This window comes from Podarcis muralis, chromosome 8 (assembly GCF_964188315.1).
Source record: "Podarcis muralis chromosome 8, rPodMur119.hap1.1, whole genome shotgun sequence".
In the NCBI taxonomy this organism is placed as follows: Eukaryota; Metazoa; Chordata; class Lepidosauria; order Squamata; family Lacertidae; genus Podarcis; species Podarcis muralis.
In genome coordinates this window covers 10,400,289-10,419,286 of record NC_135662.1, presented here as the reverse complement: position 1 = coordinate 10,419,286, position 18,998 = coordinate 10,400,289, and the positions used below count along the sequence as shown (strand labels likewise).

Here is an 18,998-nt window from a genome sequence, read left to right as displayed (position 1 = left end):
ACAGCGCCACCCGCGTCCCATTCCTAAAGTAGGCAAACACATAACAAATGTCCACTGAGCATGTACAGAGTACCGTAACTAGTGAGGGAATTGTGGACCTTTGCAAACAGTTCCTTCATAGTGCAGCCAATGCACAGTCATTTATTTGGGAGAAATGGTCCTACTTGTGTGTACTAGGCCTTACCCCATCCTCTTCTTCTGCATCATGCCTTTGCTGAGAATCCCAGGTACAGCAATAAGTAACCAAACAAACCCCTGTGTTGCAAAGAGAAAGTCAGCCATGTCTAGTCAACACGATGACCATGTACATATGCAATAGGCAATCTTTATAGAATTCCTTCAAACCATAACAAGTTCAAAATGAAATCTTCAGTCTCAAAGTCTCTGAAAATCTTTAACTGAAGCGAGGTACCAGACTTCGTACGATGAAAGACAAGCTGTGAAGCTTTGTGTATTCAGCAAATATGATGTCCAACACTGAACAGTGATTCCAGATATTGACTACTGTTTCATAAAATTCATCGTCAGTGTGGTGGGAGGATATAGAATTGCTTCATAAACCCATCTTATTTCAAAGATGCGTTTATGAAGCATCTTATTTCATCTTATTTGGGGGACAGGAGGCGGGCAGGTGTGGAAGACTCCCTGGTCCTGAATGGGGTAACTGTGCCCCTGAAGGACCAGGTGCGCAGCCTGGGAGTCATTTTGGACTCACAGCTGTCCATGGAGGCATAGGTTAAATCCGTGTCCAGGGCAGCTGTGTACCAGCTCCATCTGGTACGCAGGCTGAGACCCTACCTGCCTGTGGACTGCCTCGCCAGAGTGCTGCATGCTCTAGTTATCTCTCGCTTGGACTTCTGCAATGCGCTCTATGTGGGGCTACCTTTGAAGGTGACCCGGAAACTACAATTAATTCAGAATGTGGCAGCTAGACTGGCGACGGGGAGCGGCCGGCGAGACCATATAACACCGGTCTTGAAAGACCTACACTGGCTCCCAGTACGTTTCCGAGCACAATTCAAAGTGTTGGTGTTGACCTTTGAAGCCCTAAACGGCCTCGGTCCTGTATACCTGAAGGAGCGTCTCTACCCCCATCGTTCTGCCCAGACACTGAGGTCCAGCGCCAAGGGCCTTCTGGCGGTTCCCTCCCTGCGAGAAGCCAAGTTACAGGGAACCAGGCAGAGGGCCTTCTCGGTAGTGGTACCCGCCCTGTGGAACGCCCTCCCACCAGATGTCAAAGAGAATAACAACTATCTGACTTTTAGAAGACATCTGAAGGCAGCCCTGTTTAGGGAAGCTTTTAATGTTTAATAGGTTATTGTATTTTAGTGTTTTATTGGAAGCCGCCCAGAGTGGCTGGGGGGACCCAGCCAGATGGGCGGGGTATAAATTATTATTATTATTATTATTATTAATGAATGAATGTATGCAAATGAAAATATCAAATGCTGTGGAACAGTGCTCATGTAATAATGTAGTCACTGCTTCTCACAGGCATGTGTTTGGCCACTATAAGAACAGGACAATGGACTAAATGGTCCAGACACTGAGGTCCAGCGCCGAGGGCCTTCTGGCGGTTCCCTCCCTGCGAGAAGCCAAGTTACAGGGAACCAGGCAGAGGGCCTTCTCGGTAGTGGCGCCCGCCCTGTGGAACGCCCTCCCACCAGATGTCAAAGAGAAAAACAACTATCTGACTTTTAGAAGACATTTGAAGGCAGCCCTGTTTAGGGAAGCTTTTAATGTTTGATGTATCACAGTATTTTAATATTCTTTTGGAAGCCGCCCAGAGTGGCTGGGGAAACCCAGCCAGATGGGCGGGGTATAAATAATAAATTATTATTATTATTATTATTATTATTATTATTATTATTATTATTATTAGCTTGATCCAGCAGAATCAGGTCATGTTTTTACCCAAGAGCCTTTAAACTGGAGACACCAGTGCATAAACAATGCGCAAAACCTCTGTGGGCTTGGCCTTCTCTTAGTGAACAGATTTAGCCCAAGGTGCTGCGGTCAGGTGTAAGGAAACCAAACTATACGATCAAGAGATGATGCGGGAATATTCCAGCAGCTGGAGAATTGCATTTAAGAGATGGAACAGTCTGTGATCTGACAAGAGTCTGGCAGCAGAAGAGGCACCACAATTATCTCATGCTACACAGACTTCTCAACAAAGCGTTGCCCAGGCAGGGCGCATTCCCTATTCATTGAGTTCTGAAAGTCCCTATTGTGAGACGGCGCATGACGGTCACATTGTGCAATGGGCAGCTATGAGCGGCCCAGAAGAACAAAGCGCCTCTTCAGAAATCTGTGCTGCAAACAATGCTCCCAAGGTGAGATGGTACAGAAAAAGGAAAAACGTTGAGGAGGCCAGGATTGGGTTAAGTAGGAAATGCCTCCCTCATAAGGAGGTTGGAGACAGACAACAGTTTGCGATAGGGCTCAAAGTGGTCGTTGAGAAGGGTCACTTATTCCCATGTTGCACAGAGCTCTTTCGTGCTTTCCTTGTGTCTCAAGCTAAACGGGTTTTTGGAAATGAATGGGACAGCCAGCTACTGAAATTGGATTTAAGGTCACCCTTAAAGGCAAATCTTCCTAAGTCACACTTCCAGAAACAACAAGTGCTAGACTCCTGCAAATTTCAAGGTGCGGTTCTCCATCCAAATGGTGTGTACAGAAATGTCTATATCAGGATAGTGCATGTAATGATGCATATTATAGTGAAAATAACACAAAAGGCATTCTATTTAGGGAACACTAATTGGAAGCTGTGGAAGTTGCGTGGAACGTTCGGGTTCCAAAGAACGTTCGCAAACCGGAACACTCACTTCTGGGTTTGCAGCATTAGGGAACAAAAACGTTCGACTCGCAAGGCATTTGGGACCCAAGGTATGGCTGTATAAACTCTGGATCTCCCCCACTTGCCCTGCTCTGACTGATCCAGCAATGGGGAGTTGTTAAAAGCAACTAAGGCAGTAACTCCTGTGGCTCCCCACAGCTTTCTGCCCCAAACACAGCAGGTCGATTCATTTATCATTGAATGCAAAGGTGCCCTTCAGCATGGCAAATGTAGCTTCCGCAAGACCATCACAAGAGGCTGACCCCAATCATAACCTCCTGCTGGGCACTTCTAGGCACGAGCCACACAGACTGTCCTCCTTTGCCTGGGCAGGAATAGGATTTGGTCTGTGTCAAATGTGGGTCTGCCAACAAGGTTTCTGTGTTCATGTCACGCTGCCTTGCCAAGGGCTTTTCACAGCAGCAGGTGTGTGCCCAGTTATCTCAAGGAGGATTTGATTGCATCCTGCCCCATCTTAAAGCTAAGCTGCTTACAGAACGAGCCGGGCCCATGTCCCCCGTAGACGGGACAATTATCTGTATCTGGGACAAGGCTCAGAAATAGCATAATGTACGCTTGGCGAAAGCGTCACGTTGTGGCGGCTTGTTTTAAGCAGAGACGGCACATGTGGACGTGCTTCTCCTCTTCTGTACCTGAGCTGCCCCCACAGCAGTAGAGTTCTGTCACGAAGAGGTGGGCTTCGTCAAACAGGTAGATTTTTAGGAACGAAACTGATGGAGAAAGGAAAGCTCTCCTGCCCTGTCCAGAATAAATTCAAAATTAAGGTTCTTGAAAGCTCCAGGCCTTTATAAATTAATGTATCCATGCATAAGCCGAATGCGGGTTGATCTGTCAGCATGCAACACCGGCCACACCCCAGGAAATGGCTTTGACTGGATGGCTAAAGCAGCTGAGGACACCTGGTTGATTGCACAAATGAAATACCGTGAAAATCCCTGAAACGAGAAGTAATCGACTATAAATATTATCTTGTGGAAATCAACTAGTCTTTAACATCAGCAGTAACATCTAGATCATTTCAGCTCTGTTCTTGAGTTTGTTCAAATCTAAAACAGCTTTATCTTGTATTCCTTTCTTTGAATTTGTGTCACTTAGGTTTTTAAGCCTTTTTGTAAAAGCAGCACTAGAATTTTCACAGTTGAGTCCTTAACCCTTTATCATTGTGTTTTGCTTTCTTCAAGTTGAGCTTTGTTTAAAACTTGTTATTTAGGTTTTCAAACCTTTTTTGTAAATTCAGTATTAGAAACTGTACTTTTGAGTCATCAATCCTTTATTACTGTGCTTTGCTTTACCTAAGTCGAGCTGGGATTATAATATATCAGAATTTTGGGGGTTCTACCCTTGTTTGAATTTTGGTCATTTAAAGTTTATGATTTTTCTATTTCCTTGAAATAAGGTTTGTAGCCGACATCCCGTTAAGTCTTTGTTCTATTTTAGGTTTTTCTAATTTTTTCCTTAAGCTTTTTTATTTTTATTATTTAGATGATTTCCACAAGGTAATATTTATAGTCAATTACTTCTTGTTTCAGGGATTTTCACAGAATTTCATTTGTTTTGTGCAATTTCTCAGTTCCGTGACTGTCTTTTTTCTATTGAGGACACCTGATTGGGCTCAAACCCTCTGTGAGTTAGGGACTTCCCCTGCATGCAAAGACAGGCTCCAGCAGATTGTGTGGACAAGACCAATAGTGGGTCCTATGGTCAAGAAGGCAGTTTCTGCACGTACAGTAGAGGGAAGTGAGACAGATGGGACTCGCCAACCTAGGAAGGTAGCCCATCTAGGAGAAAGAAAATATCCTTCTCCTTGACCCTAACCCTCTGCTGCCTTGCAGAATATCTTCAGGGGAAGAAAAGGCCAAGGGGTAAACCCCACACAAATCCAGAGTCGATTCCTAAGATGGTTGCGTGGCATCTTGTAGGTCTCATCTGGCAACTGCTGCAGCTGAGCTGGTGCCAAACACATTGCTCTGCTTTCCTTTGGACCAAGTCAGGGAGGTTGAGAGGGGGGTCTTGTCGTCAGGGCAGCTCAGGACCTCCGTATACCTGAAGGAACGTCTCCACCTCTATTGCTCAGCCCACTGAAGTCCACCTCTAAGGGTCTTCTGCTGGTTCCCTCACTGCGAGAAGTGAAGTTAAAGGCTAAGGGGCTTCTTGGTAGTGGCACCCTCCCTGTGGAACACCCTCCCTTAGATGTCAAGGAGATAAAAGGACTACACAACTTTTAGAAGACATCTGAAGGCAGCCCTGTATTGGGAGGTTTTTGATGTTTGATGTTTTATGATGTTTTTATATATGCTGCAAGCCACCCAGAGTGGGGAAAGCCAGCCAGATGGGCTAGGTATAAATAAAATTATGATGATGCCCAGGCTTGCATGCGCACTCCATTGTTTCTTGAGACAGTCAGGTACCAGCAACAATGCTAGATAAGACGATTTGCATGTGGATTGTCCCATATTTATTCTCTGGCTCCCCCAGATTGGCCTGATAAGGACTTTTCTCAGTGTAGACTAGGGTTGGACCTGAACCCCTCCAGCTACTGCTGGACTCCCATTCCTATATTCACAGACCATTGGTCACGCTGGCTGGGACTGTTGCTAGTTGGGAATCCAACAGCTAGAAGGCCATAGGTTCTCAACTTTGGGTTCCCAGATGTTCTTGAACTACAACTCTCATCATCCCTGACCACTCACCATGCTGGCTAGGAATGATGGCTACTGCAGTGCAATGTCTGAGAAAGGATGCTGTAGACAAATCTGAGCTAGATCCACCTGTGACCTGACTCGATACAGCTTCCTACGAACAACCCTATTGCAAATCACTTTAAGATGTCACCTAGGAAATTATTCATAAATGAAATCAGTCACGATTCTCAAGGTTGTCTTCTTCCCAGTTGAAGTTAATGGTTGCACATGCTGCCTTCAACATAGCCAGACCCACCCAAATTAGGCACATCCCTGATTTTCCTGTGTCACTGAAATAGGTACACATCCCAGTGTTCCATGTAAGGCTTGGCAAGTTTGGAGGTTGCCTTGGGCCTGCTCATCCTAACCTACAGGAGGTGAAGAGTAAATATAAATGTGGTTGTGGGGAAAGTCTTCCAGAGCAGAATACATGCTATGCTTGGAAAAGGTCCCATCAGCAGGTAGGTGGGAACAACTCCTACACCTTGGAGAACCAGCGTCTGTCGATGCAGACTGAATATCATTCAGTATCTTGTCTCCAACCCGTCAACTGGATACTTCTGGATCCAGAACCCAAACTTATTTCCAACAACTGACCGTCAGTGTCTGACTCTGAATATGGGCATTCTATTTAGCATCATGGCCAACAGCCATAGGTATAGTTTTATCAATCTGCCCAACTAGTGGCCATCATCACTTCTCAGGGTATGCAGTAAATTCCAAAAATGTGCTGTCAACTAGTACTTCCACTTTTCTGTTTTGAAACTACCACCAATTTCCTTCATTGAGTGAACCAGCATTATAGTAACATGGGCTGGGGACAGAGAAATCTATTTGCTCAGCCTGTACAATTCATGTTATATTACCTGCTTTCATAAGCATTTTTTAAAAAAGCTAACTAGTCCAAATGTGTTAGGCTTTGCATTTCACAAGTCATTTTATTGGTCTTTTCTATACCCTTTCCGGTGTTCTAGACTCTTTGAGATGGGTTAACCAGAACTGCAGCCATTTTTTATGAAGGAAATTAGGGTCGTGCTTTTTCTCTTCTTTTACACTGCTGCCAACTAAGTTGACATTTACAGCAAGCTGTCCATCAAACAGCCATTTTACCTTTCCTGGCCAGAAACAGCAAATCTCACACCATCAGCATTAAAATATGAAATTCTCAACATCAACATGCTTTACACTTGCTTATATTAACCAGGCAACACAATTTTGTTTCCCAGTTTGGATGGTTCTGACTAGTCTGGATCTTGAAAAATTTGTTATCGGCAAACTTACCTATGGCATGGCTCACCCAATAAAGGTCATTTTAATAGTAAAAGTACTATCAAGCTCCAGTACAGAACTAATTTCTCCCCAATGTGAAAATGGTCCATTTATCCTCATCTTCTGCTTCCTGATGTTTAACCCATTGATGATCCATAAGAGAATGCACTCAAGGCAGTTTAAGTGATCCATATAAGTAAAAAGGTAAAGGTAAAGGTACCCCTGCCCGTACGGGCCAGTCATGTCCGACTCTAGGGTTGTGCGCCCATCTCACTTAAGAGGCCGGGGGGCCAGCGCTGTCCGGAGACACTTCCGGGTCACGTGGCCAGTGTGACAAAGCTGCATCTGGCGAGCCAGTGCAGCACACGGAAATGCCGTTTACCTTCCCGCCAGTAAGCGGTCCCTATTTATCTACTTGCACCTGGGGGTGCTTTCGAACTGCTAGGTTGGCAGGCGCTGGGACCGAGCAACGGGAGCGCACCTGCTGCGGGGATTCAAACCGCCGACCTTTCGATCAGCAAGTCCTAGGCACTGACAAAACAAAAAAAATTCCTTCCAGTAGCACCTTAAAGACCAACTAAGTTAGTTCTTGGTATGAGCTTTCGTGTGCATGCACACTTCTTCAGATACACTGAAACAGAAGTTGCCAGATCCTTCTATATAGTGAGAAGGTGGGGAGGGGTATTACTCAGAGGGGGGTGGGAATGGGTGATTGGCAGATAGCTGTGATGAGTCTGTTGACGACCCTTAACGACTGCAGTAGGTCTTACAGGAAAAAGCACCTAGGCACTGAGGCTTTTTACCCACAGCGCCACCCGCGTCCCATTCCATATAAGTAGTGAGGTGCATTTTCAACCACCAGAGATGGACTTTCTGTTGTGTAGGGTCAACTGAAGCGCAGGGCCAACTGAAGTGGGAGAGTCAAACTCATTGGTTTTTAAATCCTTATCTCAAAGATCACCATCATTTTCAGGACACAAAACAGATGCAAAACCACTGCAAAGTTACAAATTTATTTTTGAAATAAATACAAATAATTCATTAATAAACTTTTCTGAAATAGACAAGTTTCACCTCTCAATTACCATCTGTTCCTCCTCTCCGTGAACCACCTAAGAAACTCTGCAGTGGTCATTTTAAAAATAGGTGATTTGCCTACACTAGAGCTTAGTTCTCTTTGAAATACCAAAGATATTCCGGTGTAGAGATGCTTGATGTTTTAAATGCCTGATACCCCAAAATCATGAGCCATATTACAAATTGTGAAGTAGCAAATAGAAAGCCAGTGAAAAATAATCTGCAAAAAACAACAACCATTCTATGCTGGAAATCTGTTGCGATGCCCACTGCTCCCCAAAATACAGCTCTGCAGACATCAGGACAAGCTGCAGAATCAATACACCTCTACATTCACAGTCATCAAAATCTCCATTGCAGTCATGCACTTCTCGCTCATGTATAGTGTGGAAAGTATTCATCCAGCACTAGGTCTTAATCCTGAAATGGTAAGGGGCTGACCAACCTGGCAGCTGACTATAGAGCACTTTATAATCATTACACAACTCTTCCACCTTCTAAGACAATTTACTGCTGGTCCCCCAACCACCACACGCATTGCCCTAAGTGGCCACAAGGCCAATTGATTTTGCCATCTCCAAACATCCATTTGAGGTCCAAAACATAAGACCAAGTGCTGGCATGCTTCTGACAATAATTTGAACCTTGGCCTTTATTTGCTCAAGCAGTTTTAGTTCTAAAAGGAGAAAGACTGCCACTAAATAGCATGAAGGCTTAAGATTTTGTTTGCCTGAAATTGCAATACATTCCCTATTTTAATTATATATATATATATATATATATATATATATATATATATATATATATATATATATAAATCATGTAGGAAAACAGGCCTTGAACACTACTCACAAGGCCAGACACAAAATCGCATTCGATTAATATGTACAGATTTGAGTAAATCCACCTTCAACCTGACTTTCAGACTTTTTCTAAAAGTCTCCAGTCATGCATTGTTTTCCCCAAAGCAAATTATTTAAAATCACATTGGGAAAGGGCTTTTTTTTAATAGTGTAAAAAGGGAGGGGGGGCAAGAGATGGATCATCTTCAAAGGCTTTGTTTCTGAACAAGATCCTAGGTAGCTTAGGTTTCAATCTTGGTGATCGAGTGCTGTTAGCTTCACCACTGGACAAGTTTTAAAGCAATCTAGAATTAGTTGGAGAACAGAATAGCAGCAACCTCTGTTAAGGGAACAGAGAAACTTGAGATGTCTGCTTTATTGGTCCCTGCTGAACTCTAGGTGGGGGACAGAGTCATGTGTTACAGAAAACACTTTAGGTTAAGTATCAAGTTACACAGTAGGTGGTGGTTAGGTCTCACTTCCAATTCAAGCCCCTTTCATTTAACAAGAAACTTCCATCGACTTGGGGCTGGGCTGCTCAGTGTTGTTTGCAGAGTTGGGCGTGAGCTCAATGTGAGTGTCAGTGTGAGCACGACTCCGGACGTTGTCGCCAGTGTGGGACCTGCTCCTGGCACCCTCGCCAGTGTGGGCTCTGCTGCGGTTTCCTTCACCAGTGTGGGACCTGCTCCTGCCCCCTTCGAGGGAGGAGACACTGGAACCAGATGCTGTGCGAGATCTCATCAGTCTGGTCATGCTTGCGGAAGGCACTGCAAAGGAAATGCAAGTGACAGGTGAAGATTTTCTTTTTTTTAAAAAAAAAAGTCCCCCTGTATTGGTTAATGCAAATTATGAAGATCAGTGACCGGAATAGGCAACACACAAGATAGAAAATTAGATATGGAAGTGCATGTAATCCAAGGGGTGGGAGAAAGATACAGTGGTGCCCCGCAAGATGAATGCCTCGCAAGACGAAAAACCCGCTAGACGAAAGGGTTTTCCATTTTTCGATGCGCTTCGCAAGACGATTTTCCCTATGGGCTTGCTTCGCAAGACGGAAACGTCTTGCGAGTCTTGCAATTTTTTTCGCTCCCCCCCCTTTTTCTAAGCCGCTAATAGCCTTTTAGCCGCTAAGCCGCTAAGCCTTTAATAGCCGCTAAGCCGCTAATAGCCTTTTAGCCGCTAAGCTGCTAAGCCTTTAATAGCCGCTAAGCCGCTAAACCGCTAATAGCGCTAATCGGGTTGCTTCGCAATACGAAAAAACCGCTAGATGAAGAGACTCGCGGAACGGATTATTTTCGTCTTGCGAGGCACCACTGTACAGAATATTTATAGACCATTAATAAGATACAACGGGGAAGGAAAATGTGCTTGCATGAAAGAGTTTAAGGAAAGCACACAGCCAAGTCAAGGAACAAGAACCTGAAGTGAGATTTGAGGGGAAATTGGCCCAAGTGCATAGAACAAAAATGGATTGCAGCAGGAAGTGGATTAAGAAGGGAGGTTTGAAAGCCTAAGGACAGTAAACCACAGTGCTGAAGTCAAAAGTGGCACAGGGATGTATTTGTGTGTGTGTGATGCATATGTGAGGCACTGTGGTGTAGTAGTTAGGGTGCTGGACTACTGAGTACAACTCAGCCATGAAGCTTGCTGGGTGACCTGGAGCAAGTCACTGCCTCTCAGTCTCACCTTCACAGAGTAAATCAAAAAGTAAATCTAAATCAAGAAGCAAGACTGGGAGTTCTGAATAGCACAATCATGAGGCGGATTCAAAGTGTGTTGACCACAACGTACTTAGAACTCCCCTTCAGACCTTTCTGCTTGATATCGGAAGGTCTAAGCCAAGCAGGCACATGTAGAGGTGAGAGTGGTGCAGCCTGTGTACATGCCATCTCCCCAAATGTATATAATAATAATAATAATAATAATAATAATAATAATAATTTATTATTTATTCCCCCGCCCATATGGCTGGGCTTCCCCAGCGACTCTGGGCGGCTTCCAACAAAATATTAAAAGACAGTAATATTCACCATAAACACCTAAACATGGCTAATGTGCTGTTCCAGTTTGGGACAAAGTTGATATCCCTTTAAGGGAGTCCAATGCACCCAAACTTGTACATTTAAAAACCCAACAATTCTGGAACATAACTTTCGCCAACAAGAAAGATCAGTTTAGTATGGCAGCTTAAGAGGACACTGCACATTTATTTCAAAACAAATGTGTACTTACTGTATCCCATGCCCTGTATGAAGTACTTGAAAGCTTCAGCGAGCTTTGCAGGCTGTTAAAAGAAAAGACCACATTTTTTTACAAAGTTGCAAGTTACCAATGGCAAACTGTTTTCTGTTTTGGACTCCAATCTTCCAGTAACAGTAAGCCATGGAAATTTGAAAATGCTACTATGGCATGTTATCACTGCTAGGCCTGAAGCCAATTTTCTTTAAAAAGTGTGTGCTTGTTAAAACTCCTGCTAGTGGGTACACATAACTGAGCAAGAAGACTGGCGGTTTTGATGTCTGTTGCATCATTGTAGAGAGAAGTGCAATGCATCTATGGTGACCTTTTATTGAGAGGGTAGGGACCACCATTTGGAGGGCAGGGCTACCATGGAAGCATTTTAGAAAGGATGTATATTTTAGAAAGCGGTTGCAAACAGAGTTTGGCATTCTGTAACAGGGTCTCTAAGAAACCCATCACTGCAAAGCTATAGTACTCAAGGCCAAACCAGTAATACTAGGTTTTAATTCGTAGCAGAGTGTGATTTCACTCTTGTCATCGTGTTACCCACACTTTCAAACATTCTGGACTTCCCCACCCCAGCATGCATTCTCTTCAGTAAGATCTTACCTGAGAAACCTGAGGAAGACCACCACAGTCAGCCATCTGCAAAAATGAATAAAAGTATCAATCAATCATTTATTGTGTTTGACTAAAAGCCATTACAAATTCAGTTACAGATCCAGCAAGTCGATTAAAACCTTTTAAAAGAAATCCAGAGATATACATCCATTTACAATAAGTCAAATTAATTTATCACTTTTAAAGTCTACAGCATTGTCTTTTATATAGCTAGCACAAATACTTTTAGCAGCTTTAGCAAATAGGGCTGTTTTGTATGTGACAAGCAGATCACAGTCAGATAATAGCCAATGTATTTTCACTTCAGGGTTCTGTCCCAGTAGCGGTACCAGGATCTGTTCCAAAAATCTCTTTTTGGGATTTTGATAGAGCTGACAATGGAGTATATAGTGAGGGAGATCTTCTTACCTCACCAACCCCACAAATACAATGTCTTAAATGCCTTAGAACATTTCTATATCTTTCAGCTAAGAGAGAGATTAAAATATATGTCAAAGTGCGGGTTCTTTTTGTATTGAGGAGTTACTTATTAAAGAATCCTATTTTGTTATGCCACATCTACAACCTACTCACAAATTCCCTCCAACACCCCAGTAGTACCTAAGACCAGGATGGATAAAAATCGATTATTTTTTTTTAATTATTAAAAAAATCAGATTTTTAAAATTTAAATTGGATTTTTAAAATAAAATGCTTTTGGAAGAAAAATCTTCCTAAAGATAGTTTTCTATTTAAGTGACATTATAGTCCAAAGGCTATTAATCAAGAAATAAGGATTTGTTTAAAGTTTTTCATGTGTGCTAAAACTCAGTCTAAGGTTGTTTTTTAAAAAAATTGTTTAACCACATTGGTAAACAAACATGGATACATATGCTACAATGTAATTGTTTTAGTTAAATAAATTGTTATTAAGGAAATGATTATTTTTCTCCTTCCAATAAAGTACAGCAGAAAATATAAACAATAATTTCATAATTATCTGTATGTATTTCTGATAGTATAACCAAATCAGTCATTTTTGATGTAACTGTAAAAACTACTCTGAAAATTTATTATTCCAAAAATGAAACCTTCCTATGGTTGTAAATATTAAGAGAATGCCAGCAATGTTGAACCTTTCTGTAAAAAATGATTTAAATCAATGTGATTTAAAACAAATGCACCCTGCCTAAGACTCATACTTTTGTATTGGCATGTGTGAAAAGGAGTTTCACATAAGAAAAGCACAACTTCCGATTTCATTTGGGGGCAACGTGCTTCTGTTTTGAGGAGGATGCAATAGCCTTCTTGGGATAATGCTTGTGGAAGATGTCGATGGAAAGGGCAGGAGGCTTTTTGAAAGACATACAAAATTAGAATCGGGCAGCCTTTTTTTTTTAAAGGTCTTTACAATTAGAACAGTGTTTCACTGTGGTACAGATGTCACAGTGTCCTTTTGTAGATTAGTGACAAGCATGTTAAATCCCTTGGCTGTTCTGGGAGCATAACATTAATCTGTAACCTCAGGGAGGGGATCATCCCCTGAATGTTGTTGACCAATAAACTTGCTCTTCATCAAGAATGAGATGCTCAGCTTTTACTAACAAGGGCACTACAACTCAGCGGTGCAATCCCACAGAAACCAAGAGGTCAGGGCTCATGATGCACAAGGCCACCTTGCTTCTGGGGAGGAAGTAATTCACCTTGTCCAGAAGCAGATTCTGCACATTACTGCTTAACAGACTGTTTTAGAGTGTACATGTTGTTTTTATTTATTTCTGGATTAGATGGGAACATGGGATGGGAATGTGCTGAAAGTGAAGGATATGAACATTAAATGATAACAAATTCCTCAGTGAGCAGCTAAACACAAAACGACCTCATGCAACCAAACTACCTCACGCAAGGCAGTGTCACGTGCTACTTTTCCCTAATAGTAACCAGAATGCAGACATAAATTGGAGACAGATTAAATTTACAATGTGTCCAATCCTGGGGTAACTGAAATTCAGCACACTTATCCGTTCTCATAAAAAGAGGATGGAAGCATCTAGTGGAGGCCACTATCTCTCAGTTCCTCACCACAAGTCCAACAAGGAAATGCCAATGCAGGTAAAAGCTGGTTTACTTGCAAATAAAAATCAGTAGCTTCGGGTAAACTAATGATCTTGCATATGATGAAAGAGGCAGCCAGGATTACCAATCTCTCAGTTCAGACTTTTTGATTTGACAATATTGATATAGACAGCTCTCACACTGGGCAGTCTTTAGAAGCAGAAAGGCTTTAAAACAGGGGTCTTAATATCTGATCTCTCAGATGTTCAACTACAACTCCCATCACCTGACCCATTGGTCACGCGGGTTGCAACTGATGGGAGTTTCAAGTCCAGCAACTTCTGGAGGGCCACAGTCACCTCACCCCTGCTGTTGATTAAATGGTTTGAATTACACAACGGCATTACTATACAATACAGGACATTCAAATGACCAAACTGTTAAACACTGGAAAGACTCCATCAAAGGCCAAGGACTTAAGCTATTTTCACCATCTTTGGCATGGTACAGATATATCTTCTCACCAGCCAGGGGGCAACAATGGGAGGAGATGAACTGCTGGAGTTCGTTATATGACCTTCTGAAACTAACTACTGGCAGGATTAAAATCCATTATGGAATGAGTTTCTGGATGTAGTACTGGTAGCATTATCATCTTTTGCTGTCTAACAATGCTTACAGTCCTAATGCATGTACAAAAATATAGGCCAGCCATTCTGTCTATAGTAGAGCAAAGAGGTGGGGCCTTAATGCCGCTGCAACTTTCTCCCCTACAGTGATTTTTTTACAGCTGTTATCTACAACATTCCCTGCCTAAGCAAGACACTTGCCAACAAGCAGCAGTCACTGTGTTTAAATACTCTAGAAAACATGAACTCCTCTGATTCTGGAGAAAAGTGCTTATGTTTATTACCTTTAAGAGTGTGGTCTTTGTTGGGTCAAGTTTAGCATTGCAGTCAACCTGTTTGGAAAAGGGAGGGGAGAAGAGTGAGCTTTATTTTTACGCTTAACACAAAAACGCTTGCAACACAGCCCTTATGGCTCTGACTTCAAAATGCCTCAGGAAGCAAAGACCCACAAAGGCATCCTGCAACCTCCAAGCAGTAATACTGCAGATAGAAGGGAGCCTCCACAATGTGGTTAAGCCTGCAAACCATAGAATTAAGGACCAAGCTACACGTGATGCTAGTTGTATCACTGGTAGTTGTATTAAAACCAGAAACATTAGGAGCAGGGACACACCAACACCAATTGGGACTACGGTGCTTGGGGTTTAACCCTTTCTGTGTGTGCGCGCACGTGCATGCGTGCTAAAAGGAACCCTGGATAAGCTGTCATTTTCCAGACTTTATTGTCCCATCTGCAAATTGGAAGTATGGGCCACCTTACAGATTTGCTTAGAACAGCACTATAAATCACTTTGAACATTAGGAGATAAAAAAGATTCAATAATTAAAAAATTGATTGGTACAGTGGTACCTCTGGTTACGTACTTAATTTGTTCCGGAGTTCTGTTCTTAACCTGAAACTGTTCTTAACCTGAGACACCACTTTAGCTAATGGGGCCTCCCACTGCTGCTGTGTGATTTCTGTTCTCATCCTGAAGCAAAGTTCTTAACCCAAGGTACTATTTCTGGGTTAGCAGAGCCTGTAACCTGAAGCGTATATAACCCGAGGTACCACTGTATTACAATGCCATCAATGTAATGGATTCCCAGCAGTGGATTATTGTGACACACCTCTAAAGCTAATCTGTACGTACCACAGCATCAACTGCAGGAGAGCTGTCTCCAACCACCAACAGTGAAGGGCACCTGAAAGGAAATAACTGAAATTGCAGTCATTGCTATATATTTCACTCTCAATATAGAAGATTTCTAAAAGTTTTTGTAACAAATTACTGAAGAAACAGACAGCTTCTGTATAAACCACAGAATCTCAAGATATTTGTTGGTGAGTTAACTATCACTAAGAGGAATGCACAGAACTATTTGAAGCTGGAGCCAGCATATCGCTCAAACAAATAACCCCCAACACTCTGGACTCAATTTCTCGCAGTACCAAATAGCAAAAATACATAACCCAAACAAACAAACCTCAGCCCCAAAGTAACAATGAGCAGGAAGAGAGGGCATGGAACTATGAGAAGGGGGAAAAATAACTAGACAAACATCCCTTAGCGAGATGTATATCAAAGCAGAAAACAGTAAGGTAGCCGTGATGGAACTGTCTACACCAGGCATTGTCACACTCGGCCCCCTCAGATGTTTTGGGACTACAACTCCCATCATCCCTGACCACTGGTCCTGTTAGCTAGGGATGATGGGAGTTGTAGTCCCAAAACATCTGGAGGGCTGGGTTTGCCTATTCCTGGTCTACATTCCAACAAGGTGGTTTGTGGGCATCTGATGTTACCCCTTAATGGTAGCTGTCACTAAACCACAGTAGCTAAGATTCTATTTTGCTTCTCAAGCCTTAAGCAAATGTTTAGTTTCTTACCCATTTACAGCTAAGCTTTCATGATAATTTTTTGCACAACTTGCCATACCATGACACTTGTTTCTCAAGTCATGGCTCACTGCTGTGTACCTCAGTAACTGGGACAGCCCAGGAATAAACCACATACATCTCTAAGCGGTTAAGTCCCGTAAGCTTCGGTTTGTTGAGACATCAACAAGGTAGGAGATTAAGACATGCCCATGGCACGTTCTTCATAAATGAGATTAAAGTGCAAAGTATTCCCTTCCTTATATTTGTTCAAATTAATACTTGAAAAGGTATAGAAGAAATAGCTGGGGAAGGAGGAGCTTGATTGGGTATGAAAAGGAGGACAAGGCACAGTCATAAAGAGCCCTTTGCAGATGATACTACAATTATGTCTGGCATGTCTAGGGCATTGTGTCTTTTGATTCTGCCACTGAAATTCTTGCTATCAATTTAGTGGCAAAAAAATGGCAACCATGAGAATTATACAATCAGTTTGATGTATCAATTTTATCTATAGATTTGTTTCAGAAATTAGCCACAACCAGATGACTACAACTAACAGAATTAAAATGGAATATGAAAAATCCTTACTGTAGAGTTACAACAGTTGTTCCAGGTATAGGCCGCTCAATGTCTAGATCTCTTCGGCTGAAAAGAAATGACAAGAGACAAGTAAGTGGAAGGCTTTCATTTAACTTCTAAGCACTGTTCCTATAAAAAGGCAAGGAGAAACCATCATAATTCAGAGTTGATAACATGCAATTTGAGGGCCACATGGAGACCCTAAGGCATGTGGTCCATGGATGCTTGTCAGAGTTGGGCTCTATTTCAGCTTTCAGTTCTTCGAAAAGACCTAAATATGTCAGATACCGCCACAGCAAGTCAATCTGACAAAGCTCATGTTTAGAAAGAAGGTTGTGCTAGCAGCAGTCTTCAAGAGGGATCTTTGGCCCTCCAGACATTGCGGGCCTATGATTCCAATCTGACACCATTAGCATGCCACTGATCCAGGGACATAGGAGGCTGCCTTAATCAGACCATTGGTCCATTTACCTTAATCAGACCATTGGTCCATTGTCTACACTGACTGTCAGTGGCTCTCCAGAGTTTCAGAAAGGGGTCTCTCCCAGCCTAACCTGGAGATGGTGGGATCGAATCTGGAACCTTTTCCATGCAAAGAATAGCTACTACTGAGCTATGGCCCCTTTAACAAAATCTGGAGGGCCCAAGGTTCTTCATCATCGATTCTAGAAGACTTCAAGGCATTCTGTGGCTGATTGGACTCAAATGGGTGCAGATTGTTATCCCAAGTAATCCAGATGATCCCCAATAGCAGATTACCTGTTGTATGAGTTGACAAAGAGATGCAGATTGTTTTGATTCATATCATTGATGATGTGCTGGCGGTAAGTATGCATCAAATCCTGATGGTTGTGAATCTCTTCCTAAATTCAAGAAAAGCTCTCATTATATTTGGTGAGATCAATACTGGCTTTTTAGAACAGCTAGAATGTTCTCTTCCAAGTGCTCCCTATACATCCATAATCCCCATCCCCTCCAGACAATAAAATAGGTAAAGATAAAGGGACCCCTGACCATTAGGTCCAGTCGTGACCGACTCTGGGGTTGCGGCGCTCATTTCGCTTTATTGGCCGAGGGAGCCGGCGTTTGTCTGCAGACAGCTTCCGGGTCATGTGGCCAGCATGACTAAGCCGCTTCTGGAGAACCAGAGCAGCACACGGAAACGCCGTTTACCTTCCCGCTGGAGCGGTATCTATTTATCTACTTGCACTTTGTGCTTTTGAACTGCTAGGTTGGCAGGAACTGGGACTGAGCAATGGGAGCTCACCCCGTCGCAGGGATTCGAACTGCCGACCTTCTGATCAGCAAGCCCTAGGCTCTGTGGTTTAACCCACAGTAAAATACTTGACAGTAAAGTATGCAACATGGAGCCCTGTCTCCGAAAGATAAACAGCAACATGCTACAGTGGGCTATTTTTCAATAGACGTTTTAGAACAGTAACACTAAAATAGCAGTTGAACTCCTGCCAGTATTGCCACATTTCAGTTACACAAACTGCCTGGTGTCTAAATCTTCCAGGTTTAATGTAGCGCTTAAATTTCAACATCAGAACCCACAAGGAGCAAAATGCACAAGCTAAAGCCTGTCACCATTTAAAAGCAGAAGTCTTTATGAGGTGAGGGGCAAGGAATTCTGTCCAAGGGATTAGCATAATAAAGCCTACTAAAATGTAAACAGATATACCTGCCCATGTCCTTAAGTTTCAGAATTCAAAATACTGCTAAGATACTGCTGCATCTCAGTTGCTAGTACCTTTTCCCTACATGAGAAAGGCAACAGGAGGAGTCTTCAAAATCTGAATGTTATAAAACACACTTACCTTGCTAAAAAGATGTGAGATGACCATATCTGGCAGTGCATGAGCCCATCCAGAAATCTACAGAATTCAGAAAAATAGGCTTTAGGATAGTTCACACTGTCTTGCACAGCGGTCTTTCATACTCCAGTGGTTGACAGTCAACCTCATCACACACAAAGACAAGTCGTAGTCAAATTACATATCCAATTCATGCCATGCTAGAGAAATTACTTTGAGTACTGTGTTAACCATTCATTCATTAGACCTATAGTCTTTTAAGGGTATGTGTTTTGTGTGTCACTATGGCTCCCATATTGCCATGAGTTTGTTGGATCAATCAACTTTAAGAACAAAATGATTTGCTCAGAATCTACCACAACAGAAATTGCACCAGTTTAACCATTTGTTGATGCAATTCAATGTATAAAAATCCTGGTGTTCAAAGTAAATTTTATCACTAGCTAAGGGGAAGGGGTGGAGTGCCAATGCTAACTCCATCATG

At 42.6% G+C, this 18,998-nt stretch overlaps 1 protein-coding gene across 3 annotated transcripts in view; it reads right to left on the bottom strand.

Annotated features, from left to right (window-relative positions):
- Positions 1–7,807: 7,807 nt before the first annotated feature.
- The window catches only part of NDRG1 (N-myc downstream regulated 1), an 82,340-nt gene continuing 71,149 nt past the window's right edge, over positions 7,808–18,998 (bottom strand). For all 3 annotated transcript variants that reach the window (XM_077932725.1, XM_028736114.2, XM_028736116.2), the window contains 8 exons: positions 18,518–18,574; positions 17,457–17,560; positions 16,707–16,763; positions 15,391–15,442; positions 14,542–14,589; positions 11,583–11,618; positions 10,965–11,016; positions 7,808–9,499 (listed from right to left, as the gene is read on the bottom strand). In XM_077932725.1, the coding sequence (XP_077788851.1) occupies positions 9,234–9,499; positions 10,965–11,016; positions 11,583–11,618; positions 14,542–14,589; positions 15,391–15,442; positions 16,707–16,763; positions 17,457–17,560; positions 18,518–18,574 (672 nt within the window). In that variant the 3' untranslated portion in view covers positions 7,808–9,233. The remainder of the gene's footprint in view (positions 9,500–10,964; positions 11,017–11,582; positions 11,619–14,541; positions 14,590–15,390; positions 15,443–16,706; positions 16,764–17,456; positions 17,561–18,517; positions 18,575–18,998) is intronic.